This window comes from Aethalodelphis obliquidens, unplaced genomic scaffold (genome assembly GCF_003676395.1).
Source record: "Aethalodelphis obliquidens isolate GAN/ISIS:26980383/991018 unplaced genomic scaffold, ASM367639v1 scaffold10, whole genome shotgun sequence".
NCBI lineage: Eukaryota > Metazoa > Chordata > Mammalia > Artiodactyla > Delphinidae > Aethalodelphis > Aethalodelphis obliquidens.
Window position 1 is genome coordinate 37,621,372 of NW_020837954.1, and position 15,452 is coordinate 37,636,823.

A 15,452-nucleotide genomic window follows, 5' to 3' on the forward strand; every position below is an offset into this window, starting at 1 on the left:
TCTTGCTAAACTCTTGTTAATTTCGATAAATTGTCTATCTTTTTGGGGGTCTGTGAACACAATCACCATTGATGCATAATGACTTTTTTTGTCTCTTCCTTGTAATTCTTATACTTTTGTTCTGTTCTGTCTACACTGGTCAGTACCTCCAGAGCAGTGTTGTTAGAAGTGTTGATAACTGGCCCCTATGTGTCAGTCCTGATTTTAAAGAGAATGATTCTATCATTTCACCATGAAGTGTGATTTTTGGTGGTGTTGTGTTAGTAGATGCCTTTATTAGGTTAAGAAGGTTCCTGTCTGTCCCTGATTTTCAAAGTTTTTATCATCTCTACTTTAGATCTAGACTTCAGTAACAGATGAGAGGATTTGGAGTCCCTCTCTGAGTTGACACATAGAGTTTCCTTTCATCAAGTCCAGAAACCTGTGCAGAATGTGAACCATAAACCCATGAGGAGGCATAATTTTTCCCAAGTAGGACACATCTCAGTTTCCACTGGGATCTTTTCAACTTCCATAGCCTCAGCATTCTATTTCTCAGTGGAAAGAACTGGGGAGAGAGACCAAGAGCATTGAGTTCATTCAGCCTGTGACCATATTCCAGAAAGATCCCAAGTAACCTGAAGCCTGTCTAGAACAGTGTTTATCATCCCTGGGTCACTTGGGGAGATACCTAACCATTCGACCAGTCTGACCTTTACTTTCTTCCTTAGGAAATTACATTCCCATCACAGCCAAGTTGATGTATGGAAAAACTGCTTTACATGTTTATATGTGTCTGCACATATACGGTTTCTTTATATGTTTATAAAGAAATGTGTGTATGATTTCTTTATATGTTTTATATACTATCAGTATTATGAAAATTGCTATCGCTATAGTGGGCATCTATGTTCATAAAACTTGTCAAATGATTGAGTCCTTAGAACAGTTTTATTTTCTTAGATAATTGTTTACTGAACTATAGTTGATATACACTATTATGCTAGTTTCAGGTGTACTACATAGTGATTTGACATTTGCATACATTATGAAATGATTACCACAATAAGTCTGGTAACCATCTGTCCCCATAGAAAGTTATTACAATATTACTGACCATATTCCTCTTGCTGTATGTTACATCCCCATGGCTTATTTAGTTTATAACAGGAGGTTTATACCTCTTCATCAAATAATTTTTGAATAAGTAGTATGGTCACATGGTTCAAAATTCAAAAGGTACACACGAAAAATTTTTCTCCCATCAGTTTCTCTCCACAGAAGCCGTGTTACCAATTTGTTGTGTATTCTTCCAAAGACACTCTATGCATATGCAGGCCAATATTTATATATATACACATTCATTTTTTGATCCTCTTTTTACCCAAATGGTAGTGTAGGGAAATGGGACTTGACAATCCCAATAGTAATTGAGTCCACAGGCAAAGACTTAAATGCTGTTGTGCTGTGTTGGAGTCCAGCCAAAGCCTGTGCAACACACCACTTTATGCAGTCAAGTTTTAAGTCACGTGTCATATGGACAATTGGAATTTTACAGGTACTTTTGCAATGTAGAAAATTTATCTAGTTAAATTAAGAAAGGGAAACTTATCTGACTGACATGTTCTCTTTTGCAGTTAGTTTGGTAGCAAATCTGGAGTATTTTAATTTAAAAACAGAAGCACAGTTTTTGAAATGTTTATAGAAATAAGTGAACGTCAGCCTTAATAGACTTCCACAGTAGACCTCAGTCTATATATTGTTTCATTCCTTGCTTTTTTACTTAATATTTATGAACATATTAAAGCGCTTGATACATACTGCCAAATTCTTTCCTTTCAATCATACATTTTAATATTTGAGGACTTACTATACACCAGGCCTCTTGGTAGGTGCTTGGTGGGCAATGCATTGGTGGGCAGTGCATTGGTGAGCAATGTTGTCATGGCCCCAGCCAGTGTGGAGCCGATAGTCTAGGCTACTGGAGAGACAGACGTTAACCAGAGTCCCACTGTATGCGTACATATATATATGTGTGTGAATAACTGTAAGCATGGTGACTGTTAGAGGGGAAAAGGACAGGGGGCTGTGAGAGCACAAAACAAGGGTCCCAATCTCATCCGATGACTCAGAGAAGACCCCTCTGAGGAATTACCTGGTCTGAGATCTGAAAGTGTCGGTAGGAATTAACTAAATATATTTGGGGAAGCATCAGCGTGAAGGACTGGGTAGCATTTCAGGCTAGTAACTAAAGAACAACAAATTTAAACAATAACTAGGAGTCATTACACATATTAAACTTGCCCCCCAAATACATAAAACTCGACACCAAACTGGATGTGGAAAAATATAGTCGTTCCTTTGAGGACACAATTTGGCATTATTTATTAAGAATCATAAAACGTCCATATTCAAAAGTTCTACATCTGTCAATTATCCTTTCAACTGTGGGAGGAAACCGAGTATCCAAACCAAAATGGATTTAAACCCAGTGGTGGATAACTTACAGACGCCTCCCTCCGTGCAGGCATCTGAGCCCACCCTTCTGAGCAGGAAACACTGTAGGAAGTTCAGCGGCCTTCCGGTCTGTAGAGTCAGTGAGTGGTCAGCCCCTGCGTGTGACTTGCCCCCCTTTACGTTACGAAGCTGGTAAAGGTGTTCCACTGCAGAATCTGCTCTCGTCCTCTTGACTACAATCATGAAGCTAAAAGTAGGAAACAAAAATTTAAAGCGATGGTTTCTCCTCAGATAAAGGTGCTATTTCTGAATCTCCATGCAACCTTTAAAAAGAATCCTCCGAAGTTACATCTTATTAAATGTAAATCCTTGTTGGCAAGTTAGGAAATCATGCCCATGTAGCGTTTAGAACTCTGAAAAGCAATCGGAGTTAACTGATTCATCAGAAATCAGACTGATTTCAGATGTAAATGAAATACTCTCTTCTTTCAGATTTCAATAGACAGGTATGAATAGGGACCCTTAAAATGTGTCAAAATAGAAAGAATTGGAAGCACAGTAAAAATCGGGAGATCTCTGGAGTGTTCGGGCTGTCTCATTTTACCTTCTCTCTTGTGAAAGTGATTATCTTCATTAAGTCCTGGGATTCAGAAACGTTTTAATTTGACCAATACTTAATTTTTTAAAAAATAAGTGTTTCCAGGGCCAGAAGAAATTTTCTGCTAACCCATCTCTGGTAATTATTAGGGAACATTTTTTTTCTTCACTTACATTCATTCTTTTTGAGAGTTAACCAAAGGAATTCCCTTTGAACAGAAGCTGTTATATGATTGCCACATAGCAACAATGCATTTCTTAAGGTGTTTTAAAAAATGGGAAATCACATTTCATACAACGTTCTGTAACACAGTTTCAGGATTAAAAGTGAGTGTGTACGTGAGAGAGAGATTGTTGCTAGGCTCCAAAAATACTTTCCTCAAAATAAAGGTAAAGACCTACTTGAGTTTAACATAGAACTAAGTATATAAAAGCCTGAAATACCTGAGGAAGTGAAAATAAAGGTAGAAAAGAGCTTTCTTTTGAGAAAATAGGTGGTGAGGAATTGGCCAACCACAACTGCAGACGCTGGCCCTGGGCTGTTTCTCATTCAGAAGGTCCCGCCCCCTTTCCTGGCCTCCCCTCCCCCAGAGTCCAATCAAAGTATTAGCCTACAGGTTTGGAAACAACAGCAGCTTGAGTTGAAGAGGTTTTTTTTTTTCTTTCTTTCTTTCCCTTTCTTTCTTGTGTTTAAATGCAGGAACTAGAGAAGTCTTTGGCTAACTGGACTCAGAACTTGAAAGAACTTCATACTATGAAGACCGACCTAACCCAGCACATTCTTGTGGAGGACGTGGTGGTTTTGAAAGAGCAAATAGAGCATTTGCACAGACAATGGGAGGACCTCTGCTTAAGAGTAAGTTAGTTAACTGCAGGGCACGGCTGTTCTTAAGTTTATTGAAATGTCTCCGAAGGCCAGACAAAGTAGAAAGAAGCTTAATTTCATTGAACCGGGAGGCCCTTTTCAGTTGGAGCCCAGGCCGGCCGCTGCTCCTTTAGAAGGCGGCAACATTGTTTAACAGATTTGACCCTTTGTTTCTCCAGCGCTCAATGCTGGAACTTTGCACACTTTTAATGAGCTTTTTTAAAAATCACCTTAAGTGGTGGGGGAGGGGAGGAATGCCGTCCTGAGCAGCTGCGTGCACTCTGCCCTCTGTCTTGTATGGATGACAAGTACCGGTCATTGTCTTAGAATCAGGACTTCAGCAAAGAGGTCTCGGCTGGCCTTAAAAGCAGTATCTCTGCAGTATCTGTTCTGGGCCCAACAAACAGTGGGAGATGTACTTAGTGCCAGGCTTGGGGTCATTATATCTGAGAACTCTGCATTCGCATGCAATCCAGTGTTTATTTCAAGTAGCTGGCTTTGAAAACTCTGGAAGAAATGATCAGCTGCTACACTTAGTATCTCAGCAGATCACTTCTACTTATTAAGAACTGGATTGTGGTTAAGGTGACAGGATCAAGATGGAATTAAAGGGTTCAAATAGATCTTTGTTTTAAGAACAATTTAATTCTAAGAAAAGTAAAGTCCTCAATCTCATTTTTGTGAATTAAGAAGAGATGTACTTAAAAGTTGAAATTCACAGTTTTGAATGCATTTTAATAAAATAAAAATGTTTTCCTTCTTTGTTTTAGTATTTAATATTCACCATATACCCATAATTTTAAACGTCCTTTTAGAATTTTTATTCAAATTTTATATAAAAGAAAATATTTAGAATATGTGAAAGGTATTCTAAAAGTTAAGGAAAAAGCAGACTGGAGCCCAGATGTTCCCAATTGTTACCATTATGAAGCCAATCAGAATGATCTGTGCAAAATGCCAGGCTTTTAAAAAGCTGAGATAAATAGATGCTCTGAAAAACAGAAACACAAAACTTGGTGTTTTAGGAATAGTTTTTTGAGCCTTCTTAACACATTTGGTGGGTGGATGTACAAGCATTAGATATTTTTTTGCCTCACTCTGAAAAGAGCAGAGGATTGTTTTTGTTTTGTTTTTTGTACATAGCAAAAAAATCTCCAGGAGTTCAACCTTGGCTTCCCCATTTATAAAGTGGGATGTTAAAAGTTAACCGAAACAACTCTTAGCTACCCCTTTTATCTCTAAAATTCTAAAGATTTCTAAGACCTGGGAATACCTTTGTACATTTGGAGAGGCTGATTTGCATTCTTTGAATTTATATTTATTTAAGTAATAAAGTTGAACCCTGTAAGGAGGAAGCGCCTTTGCTGACGTTAGCTTATGCGTAACAGAGCACTGGGTGTTTGGGGATCAGCCTGCTCACTGCAGACCAGTATTTGATTCCATTTCCATGGTTTCCCTCCAAAGCCATAGTGCATATTGGGAAGGTGGATTAAATGAGTGATGCGTATTGTTTTTTTATTTTATTTTGTTTTTGAAATTACCAGTAAGACATTTAAATGACTTTAATTTTCATGATCCATTTGCATTACAAATGTTAGATTTGTGATCAAGATGGTAGTTTTTAAATTAAATAGGCAGTACGTTGGCCTTAAGTAAGAATAAGGACTTGATCATTTTTTAAAAAGAAAGGATTGGGGTCATAAAGTTATAAGTTAGCATGTAGCAAGCAGTAAATAAATGTATACTGAAAGAACAAGGAACAGAAGAAATTTGGGTGATGCTTAAAACGCACTCATCTAACCTTCATGTTTCTAACTTTTAATATACCTCGATAATAATAGATATATATTGGATAATACTGAAACCTTTTGGTCATTTATACTTCAGGTACAGTCTTCTGTTGTTACTGTCATTGTTGTTGCTTTTTATGGCATTTATCAAAGGTGTAAGGAACTTCTGTTGAAATTAAACCCTAGGTCTTTAAAAGGCAAAAACATAATAATTTAAGTCTATAGGACCTCTGATTAAAATGAATGAAATTCATAGTCCTTTTGATGGGGAGAAGGGAAGAGAAACGCCTTCCTTCCTGCCTGCCTATACCCAGCTGCCAAATGCATTCTCATTTCCAGGTGGCTGTACGCAAACAGGAGATAGAAGACAGGCTCAATTCATGGATTGTGTTCAATGAAAAGAATAAAGAGTTGTGTGCATGGCTGGTGCAGATGGAAAACAAAGTTCTCCAGACAGCAGATATTAGTATTGAAGAAATGATTGAAAAGCTTCAGAAGGTAAGCAGGAGTCCCCAGATGGGGACGGTTATGACCACCACGGTATCCTCTGCCTTCCTCACTCCTAGGCTCAGAGCTGTATGATGTCGTAGGCCCGTTTCCAATGAGATGGGAAAGGGGGGCATGGTGCTGTGTACCGAGGGGGGTTGCTTTCTCTTGGTTAGGAAGCCTGGCCAGGCAAGGGGCTCGTGTCCCCTTAAGCTTCAGTTCATATCCCAGGTGAGTTACGGTTTCTCTAGTTGCGTTGTTAAGGAGCTCCCCTGGCCAAAGGAGAAAAACCAACAGCAGTGGGGCTCATAATGGTGAAAAGGTCACTGATTCCCACAGGGAAAGGGAGAAAGAGCCTTCTGGCCACGGTCACCCCAAATGCCGCTCAGTTAGCCCTCAGGAAAACTCTTGCTGATATACTAGGCTAATTTAGTTAGACTCAGTAGTCCTCCGCTCCGAAGTAGCTTAGGTTAGAAGAACTCTGTGAGGGAAACCAGGGCTTTTGAATTAAGAAAGTAACTACCGCCTTACATATCACACATGCGCTGAACGGGCATTGTTTGACTTTTTAGCTGCTCTCCGAAGAGTTGCATTTAACAGGTGTGAGAAGTGTTTTTATTTTTTAAGAAATTTCAAGAGGCACAACTGTGTGTTTGTAGCTGGCAAAGAAGTGAATTTTCGATAGTGATTCCGGCTTTGTGTTTTGGTGCCCTATGCCAGGACTGCATGGAAGAAATAAATTTGTTTAGTGAAAACAAGTTACAGTTAAAACAAATGGGCGACCGGTTGATCAAGGCCAGCAACAAGACAAGAGCAGCTGAGATCGATGACAAGCTCAACAAAATTAATGACCGTTGGCAACACCTTTTTGATGTCATTGGATCAAGGTAAGAAGTGGCCTAAAAATGGATTCCTACTCCCTAGGTACAGTGGTTACTACACAGATCTAGAAACTGAGCCCCATCTTCCTCTAAGGTAACCCAGAAATTTTATAAACTTACAGATAAAGGCAAAGCTTGGTAAAAATGGAAATTCTTATTTCAACATTATAGGAAGATTATATTTTAGTATACCTCACTTTAATTTTTTTTTCTTTAGCTTAAAAGTTCACATGACTTAGACTAGGTTTAAATGAGAGTTGTTCCTTGAGGAGGCATTATTTAGCAATTCTCACACTGCCTTAGGACTTGCGTGTCCCCCAGATGAAATCATGCCTGCCTGCTCCTGCTTGTGTGTGACAGGTGCAGGTAGGTCAGGGCATAGGTCTGATTTCTAGGTGCTGCTTCTGGAGGTCCCCGACTGCCCCTCACGCCCCCATCACCACCACCACAGGGCCTGGGCACACTCAGGCAAGGCAGGGCTTCTCTGCAGGTTTGCCGGGTGTGCCAGGTCCCCAGCGGGCATCTGGTCCTAAGGTGTGGACTAAGGAGGCACAGCTGTGACTATAAAACAAGGCTATCCAGTGCTTGTCAGAAACAAGGCTGATCATTTTATCTCCCCTCACAAAATAACGATGACAGTGCCACTCAAACTTTTAAATGTCTTCCATCTTCAAATTCTCTGTCCAAAGACGGACCCCGACCAAAGTATTTTTCAATTGTAACCTGGCACACAGAGAGCAGTCACTTGGCTTTGGGGCCGTTCATGCGGCTTTGTTTCCGCTGGCCGAGCGAGTCTTTTACATAACAGAGTGCTTGGCAATTTTGAACACATGTATAACGTGGACTATACAGGCGAATCCTGCAAGGTAAACGAAGAATCAGGGAGTACTGAAAATAAAACACTCTTAATCATTTGGCATTTCCTTTGCCTCCCTGTTTACTGTAAACCATAAATGAACCTAGTTCCATCAGCAGATGCACCAGGCTAAGTGCTATGAGAATTACAGACCAGGAAGTAAGATGAGTCAGTTACATTAATGGAAGCAGACATGTGGGCAGGTGTAAAGCCAAGTGGTCTGAGAGCTCAAACCTCATCTTCCTGGAGTGGGGGTGGGGATTGGGAGGGGCCTGATAGAAGAGTAGTGTCCCCAGATGGTCCTGAATGAGGGGTTGGGATTCCAGCGCTACTGGTGGCAGAAGGGGGAGAAACATATTCTGTGAGCAAAGAGGTACAGGGTAGTGCAGAGTAGAAACTGTCCAGGAAATGATAAGCTCCACTGGCTCAAGTGCAGGAGATGAAGCTTTTAGAAAGGTAGGTTGAGGCTAAGTCTTAGAAGAGCTTAAATCTCAACTGAAGACTTGTCCTCCTAAATAAAGTTGAGTCTTCACGGTTTTTAGAAGGGAGCGCCTGTCGAAGATAAATATTAGGGTGACTTGGCTGGCAGTACAAGCTGGGCTGAGTTCAGCTTCTGTCTACTGCCAGTTGGGGGAAAAAAAATCTATGGAAATCCATGATGGTAACCCAAGCAAGGATTAAGAGCACAGATTTTGAGCCAGTCCTGACTTGACCTGACTTCCACTTACCATGGAAACTTGTAGCGATTTAACCTCTCTATGCCTCAGTTTCTAAATCTGCAAAATGTGTCTCACAGCACTGATTACATCAGAGGCCGCTGTGGGGATGAATGACACATGTCTCGCATTTGGCCTGGGACCAGCATGTGGGAGCCAGTATTTATTGCGTGGTTATTATCATTGTCTCTCCCTAAGAAGACTTTAAGACTAAGTAACATGTTTTTTGAGTGGAAGAGGATTCCCTCGCTTAGATCTAATCATGAGAGGTCTTTCTTCCATGAGAACAATGTCTTTGACTATCTTATTTCCAGTGCTTAGAACAGTGCTTCAGATGTTTGTTGAAATGAATGAATGTTCCAGGACATAAGATTGTCCTCATTTCTGTTGGGTAAATTGTGTCTGGTATGTCTTTGTCGTCATTGTCTTTATCTCCAAAGTCTTCTTGGGCACCTGGCACTAATCAAGAGTATGAGGACATGGGCTTCCCTGGTGGTGCAGTGGTTGAGAGTCCGCCTGCCGATGCAGGGGACGTGGGTTCGTGCCCCGGTCCGGGAAGATCCCACATGCCACGGAGCAGCTGGGCCCGTGAGCCATGGCCGCTGAGCCTGCACGTCCGGAGCCTGTGCTCCGCAACGGGAGAGGCCACAACAGTGAGAGGCCCGCGTACCACAAAAAAAAAAAAAAAAAAGAGTATGAGGACATGATACCTGTTCTTAGATCATTCAGGAGTAGGATCTAGATTCTGCTTCCTGAGGACTAGAGGGATGATTCATTCTTACTCATTCGTGCTTTGGTTCTATCACTTCAGAGTTTAATAGGCTGCTTGCTTCCCTCCCTCCTCTCTAACTGCCTGTCTTCAGCCAGTTCCTTGGTGGGAAAGACAAAAACAGCAGGTGAAATTTCAGTCGTCTATTTGGAAAGAGCAATTGGCAAAATAAGGAGTTGAAATAATAGCAAATATATTGGCTGCCGGCTGTATTCTTAACAATGTGCTTTTTATGTATGATTTCACTTAATCTTCACTATAATTCTGAAAGGTAGATACCATTATCCCATTTTACAGATGAGGAAACTGAGGCACTGAAATTAAGCAACTTGCCCATGGTTACACAGTCAGCACATGAGGCAACCAGAATTTCTACTCAAACAGTTGTGTTACCTCCCTGCTAACCCAGACCCTTGTGTCTTGTTACATTGAAATGAGTAGAACATTTTGAAAACCTAATCCCTTCAAAACTGAAGGACTAGGGAAGGAATAACTTGTTTTACTTTAAAGCAAAGGCCGGGGTGAGACAGATGACTGATAGTCTAGGAAACTCTTAGTTGACTTTACGCTTTAGGTGAATCTGTGGGTTGAGGCAGCAAGCTTGAACCTGCCGTAAATTGGCCTCACATAGAATCAACTCCTTGTCTGATTGCTGATACTCATTGCATGGCCATCAGAAAAGCAGGAGAGCACAGGCTGTAGAATTAACCATGCTAATCAGAACCTGCAGCCCTGCAGGGTATACTAATGGCCTCATTTGCCCAAACAATTCTGGACACCATTTAACCGTTCCTGTCCTGCTCACAGTGTTCTGCTGCTTCATTCCTGTGGCAGGAACAGCACCTGTTGTTAACAAGAGGGAAGACTGGGAGGGAGACCAATCTTGAAGTTATGAAGCAGGTATCCAGCTTCATGACTTCAAGATTTTAACTACAAGCCTTTAACTTAAAAGTTGGGGAAGGGGCTTCCCTGGTGGCGCAGTGGTTGGGAGTCCGCCTGCCGATGCAAGGGACACGGGTTCGTGCCCCAGTCCGGGAAGATCCCACATGCCGCGGAGCAGCTGGGCCCGTGAGCCATGGCTGCTGAGCCTGTGCATCCCGAGCCTGTGCTCCGCAATGGGAGAGGCCACAACAGTGAGAGGCCCGCGTACCGCAAAAACAAACAAACAAACAAACAAAAAGTTGGGGATGGTGTTCAGAAGTTCAAGACCTCAATAAATCAGGTTTAATTCACTGGAAAAAAAAAAAATGAAAAAAGACCTGTTGTTTTGAGTTCATTCTCAGCAAAATAGAGGTAAATTTCAAAAGAATTGATAAGACATGGAGGACAAGGTTACTTAAATGCACATTAAATTTACTGATCATTTCAGGTAGTAGGCTCCGTTATTTGGTGGATAGGGGAAGAACCCAGTGTTTATTTTTTTAAGGGCCAGGCTCATATATATTATTTCATTTCATCCTTGCAGCAACCCTGCAAGGTCAGTCTTCTCCATTTTACAGAGAAGGACGCCGCAGCTCAGAGAGGGTAAATAACTGAGCCAAGGGCAGAAGCCATTCTGCACATGGTGGCACGGAGCCAAGGTAATTCTGTCCTCCTGCTCCATGCATCAGAAGAGCACTTGGCTCCTTTGAGACTTTTAAAGGTGGTTTAGGTCTTCCCTGGTGGCGCAGTGGTTAAGAATCTGCCTGCTAATGCAGGGGACGCAGGTTCGAGCCCTGGTCCGGGAAGATCCCACATGCCGCGGAGCAACTAAGCCCGTGCACCACAACTACTGAGCCTGCACTCTAGAGCCCGCGAGCCACAACTACAGACGCCTGCGAGCCACAACTACAGAGCCCATGTGCTGCAACCAGTGAAGCCCGCGCACCTAGAGCCCGTGCTCCACAACGAAGAGTAGCCCCTGCTCGCCGCAACTAGAGAAAGCCCGCGCACAGCAAGAAAGACCCAACGCAGCCAAAAATTAATTAATTACTTTTTTGGGAAAATGTGGTTTATCAGAATTTTTCTAAAATCTAGTACTCAATATAGACTTTACTGTCTACTCTAGAGCAGTGGTTCTCAAACTTAAACATTCATCAGAATCCCTGGAGGGCTCCTGAGAACATGGATGGCTGGACCCCATCTCCAGAGCTTCTGATTCCGTAGGACTGGGTTGGGCCAAGAATGTGCAGTTCTAACAAGTGCCCAGGTGTTGCCAATAGTGCTAGGGCAAGCAGCAGTATGAGGTGACACAGTGGACTTGCCATGTACGGTAACCCAAGTCTTGCAACCTCTGTAAGCCTGTCTCCTTGTTGATAAACTATGAACAAGATTCTGGATGAAAAAGTACCAGGACAACGATGGGTCTGTCCATACACACGCATGCCAGCCTCCGGTGCAGTGCAGTATGGCTGTGTGATAGGGGAGGAGAGGGAGGGTGCTTAGACCCAAACCACTGTTTTTCCTCTGCTTGTAAAGTATTTTTCAGCTTCTGTAAAAATCCTTAAAGAATCTAAAGGACACATCTCCTGAAATAACCAGATGATCAAGGGGACTGGGGTGCCTAAGTCAGTCTTAATGCTGATTTCCTCACATAAGGTCACACGAGGCCCTGATGTGGGCACTGAAATGCACAGAACTTGCTCTCCATCAGAATTGCCCCAGGAGCTTTTAGCATTCCTCATGGGCCCTTGGGCAGCTTCTTGCATTTGTGACATCTGAACTCTTATAAAACACGCTATTAATTTCTTCCACAGAAAGGCCATTTGAAGCACTACATATTTTTTGGTGAATGGTGTGATTATTATAGAACCCAATCTGATTTGATGACAAATATTAATTATATCCTATGTTTATTGACAGATTAAATGAAGAGTTAACTTTTTTTAAAGGCCGTTTCCTATATTAACTTTATTTTTTAATTAATTTTTATTGGGAGTATAGTTGCTTTACAATGTTGTATTCGTTTCTCCTGTACAGCACAATGAATCAGCCGTACATATACATATATCCCCTCTTTTTTGGGAGAGTTAACTTTTTTTTTAATTGTAACTGTTGCCTCCTCCTCTTGCCCATGTTTTCTTAGATAATGTCTTTGAAAAGTGACGCAGCAAAACCTGAATGCAGGAGAGATGACTAAAGTACAGAAGTCGTTTTTCAGAACGACCGATATGTGTGATCCGTGTTTTGGAGGCAGCTAAGTTACCTATTAATAAGAACAGTTTAGGCACAGGATGTCGGGTGATGGACCAAAGGATGCAAAGTTGACCTGCTTCAGCCAGCACAGACTAAAGCTCTGAAAAGAGGGTCCCCGGCCATCAACAGGACTGATGCCAAAGAAAGCCTCAGCTCGACACATAACCTCACTTATACGTACCTTTGATTTCAAAACCCCAGGAGTTGAACTCCTTAAAGATTCATCTCCTTTTGTTTCCCAGAACCCCCTCCGCATTTCATTAATCAAAGCCTTCACCTTGCCCGGTGAAGCAGGGGCCCTGTGTCCTCAGTGAGTGACTGTCTGGTTGTTCAACTTGGTGGAGCCTCTTCAGAGACATGGGGTTGGGGGGCTCTTTTTAAAGACTCTTTCTAGTAGCTTGTGAGGATGATCTGGTCAAAGCTTTCAGTGCCTAAAAGAGATGAGACAACTGAGTGGAAAGACATATCTGTTGGTGTTGGCATCATCGGTGATTTTAATTTTCTTTTTATCTGTATTTACTAAATGTTCATTATGGAAAAAGGAACACGGGAACTCTTTTTCTTCTTCTTAAAAAATGTCATGAATGTTGTTACCTTTCTCCTAATTTCTCTTTGGTGGTAGCATCATTTGATAGAGTTGGCATCCTTAAGCCAGTGTTATGAAGGAGGGACACACTCAGATGTACTACCTTATGGTCCCTTCCTATTTAGACTAGATAGCTCTCTTGCTATCAGAAAGATCAAGTCCGTGAAAAAACTTTTTAACTAAGCATAATTTTCACATTTTATCTACCAATGTGAAAAGCCCACCTGCTTTATAATAGTAGCAATTAAAATGTTGTCATTTAAGCTCAGCAGTTATTACCATGGCAACTGTGTGTTAAGATTGTTTTTCCATCCCTTGAAGAATGGGCAGAGAGATGTGTGCCTTTTTAAGCTGATACGTTTTTCATTGCTTTCCTTTTATCTGTATTTTCTCAAGGTTACTTTGGAAGACCAAACAATGCCGCTAGTCATAAAGTTGACTTGCTCTGGTCTTAGCAGGTTGCCTGATCCAGTGGGACTAGAAATACTTAGAGATTTGTCGCACAGGGAGAGCCAGATGTGAGGTGGGCCTCCCCACTTTCCTTTTTCTTTCCCATCACAAGTCCCATCGTTCCACCTCTGGAGCAGGTGGCTCTTGCTCCCGGGCCCTGCAGAAATGCCTTCCTGAGGGTCGGGGAGCTTCTCCAAGGAGACAGCAGCCATCGCAGGATCAGTGAGCAGTCAGGAGCCTGGTGTCCAGCATCAGGCAGGTCCAGCGTACTGAGCCTGGGAGGAGCACCAGGGACAGCCAAGCGTGTGGACACAAGTTAGATGCTGCCTTTGGGGAGAACTATTTCCAAATCTTTATACGTAATTTCACTGGTCTAGAATGTGCTTAGTGCGTTTCAAGGTGGGGATGTAATAATGGCTAAATGTTGGGCTTTGGGGGCCCATGAGAAATTATTGATATCATTGAGTCTCCAAATAAGGCTGAGACTGAGCCTGAAAGGGGCTTGGACACAAACCAAGGGTGCTTCCCTAAGCAGAGCCCCTCAGGGTCGTGTAGAGGAGGACGGGTAGGGAGGTAGAGGAATTTTCAGGTGCTCAAATTATGGTAAAACCTAGGAGGGACTAGCAAGGAAAACTGCAAAATTTCTTCCTCTGCAAAGTGTTGAACTCCATTTGTACTACAAGATAGAATTCTTATTATTATTATTGCAAAAAAGCAAAGAAATGGACTAAATAAACTCTCTGCCCCTCCCAAGCCAGGATGCACAGGACTGAAAAGGCAGGGCAGAAAACCTCCTGGGGAAATTTCTTCTTTAGGAGGAAGCCATTCCTGTTGGACTCGGGGCTTCAGATTTCACCATTGCTTTTAAACCTGAAACAGAGACATTTAATTTGATGAGAACAGAAATCCTCGTTTCTGTGCCCCAAATCTTAAGTGTTTCTTCCCTGCGTTTATAGCACTTCATAAATAACCCATAGCTAAGATAACACTGGGACTTTCTTCCCCCAGCCTTGCAATCCTGCAGCGTCAGAACAAAGACTGTGTGTGTGTAAGAGAGGCAAGGGCTAGAGATATTTGTTTATTGGAAGGAAGAAAACTGAGATTAAAAATTGCAGTTAGCGGAGAAGCAGGTCTCTTCCCTGCCTACCCTCACTGCTCCGTAGCGGCGAGCGAGCCGTGCCCGCGGGAGCCTGCGGGAGGGCGGCCTGTGCAAGATGCTGAACCAGTGAATGGAGAGGCCGCCGGGCGGGGGAGGGGCCGCCTCGTCCCTGGGAGGTGGAGGTGCAGCCGGGAACTTGGAGGTTTCGCTCAACCTAAGGAATGATTTGTTTCTCATCAACAGTAAGTGCTATTTTGGTGATCAGTCCTACATCTGGGAGCAGCGGCTGCTGTCCCTGTGTGTCTCGTTTTCTCGCGCTCTCATGTTGGTTACAATAGAAATTACCGATGAGATGGTGGCTGCGGAGTGTGTGTGCTCGGCCATCGGGGGATGGGTTCTTTCCCAGTGTCAGCATGCGTGTGGTGTCTGCAGCCAGCCTTTGACAAGCAGGGGAGAGAAGTGATTATGCTGTGTGGAAAATGGAAGTCCTCTGGCGACATAAATGCTTCAAAGAGGCGATTAGCTCAAATGTAATGTCCGTGCCCTCAAATCAGGGCTTCAAGATCGTGGAGTAATTGATTATCTTACTACAAAGATGTTTAGTCATTTACAAAGATGCAATTGTGCAGAATTTGCACAGTGTTTTTAGCAACTGACAGCTGCCCACAGGTCTGAGTATCTGTTTGTTTCAATACAAATGCAGACACTCAACCATCTCAGTTTTCCTTTTTAAGTTATGCTGTCCAC

The 15,452-nt window shown here is 42.5% G+C and overlaps 1 protein-coding gene across 9 annotated transcripts in view; it reads left to right on the top strand.

Annotated features, from left to right (window-relative positions):
- SYNE2 (spectrin repeat containing nuclear envelope protein 2) overlaps positions 1–15,452 on the top strand; it is a 337,188-nt gene that overhangs the window by 287,615 nt on the left and 34,121 nt on the right. For all 9 annotated transcript variants that reach the window (XM_027111459.1, XM_027111458.1, XM_027111452.1 and 6 more), the window contains 3 exons: positions 3,734–3,889; positions 6,028–6,186; positions 6,895–7,061. In XM_027111459.1, coding sequence (XP_026967260.1) covers positions 3,734–3,889; positions 6,028–6,186; positions 6,895–7,061 — 482 coding nt within the window. The remainder of the gene's footprint in view (positions 1–3,733; positions 3,890–6,027; positions 6,187–6,894; positions 7,062–15,452) is intronic.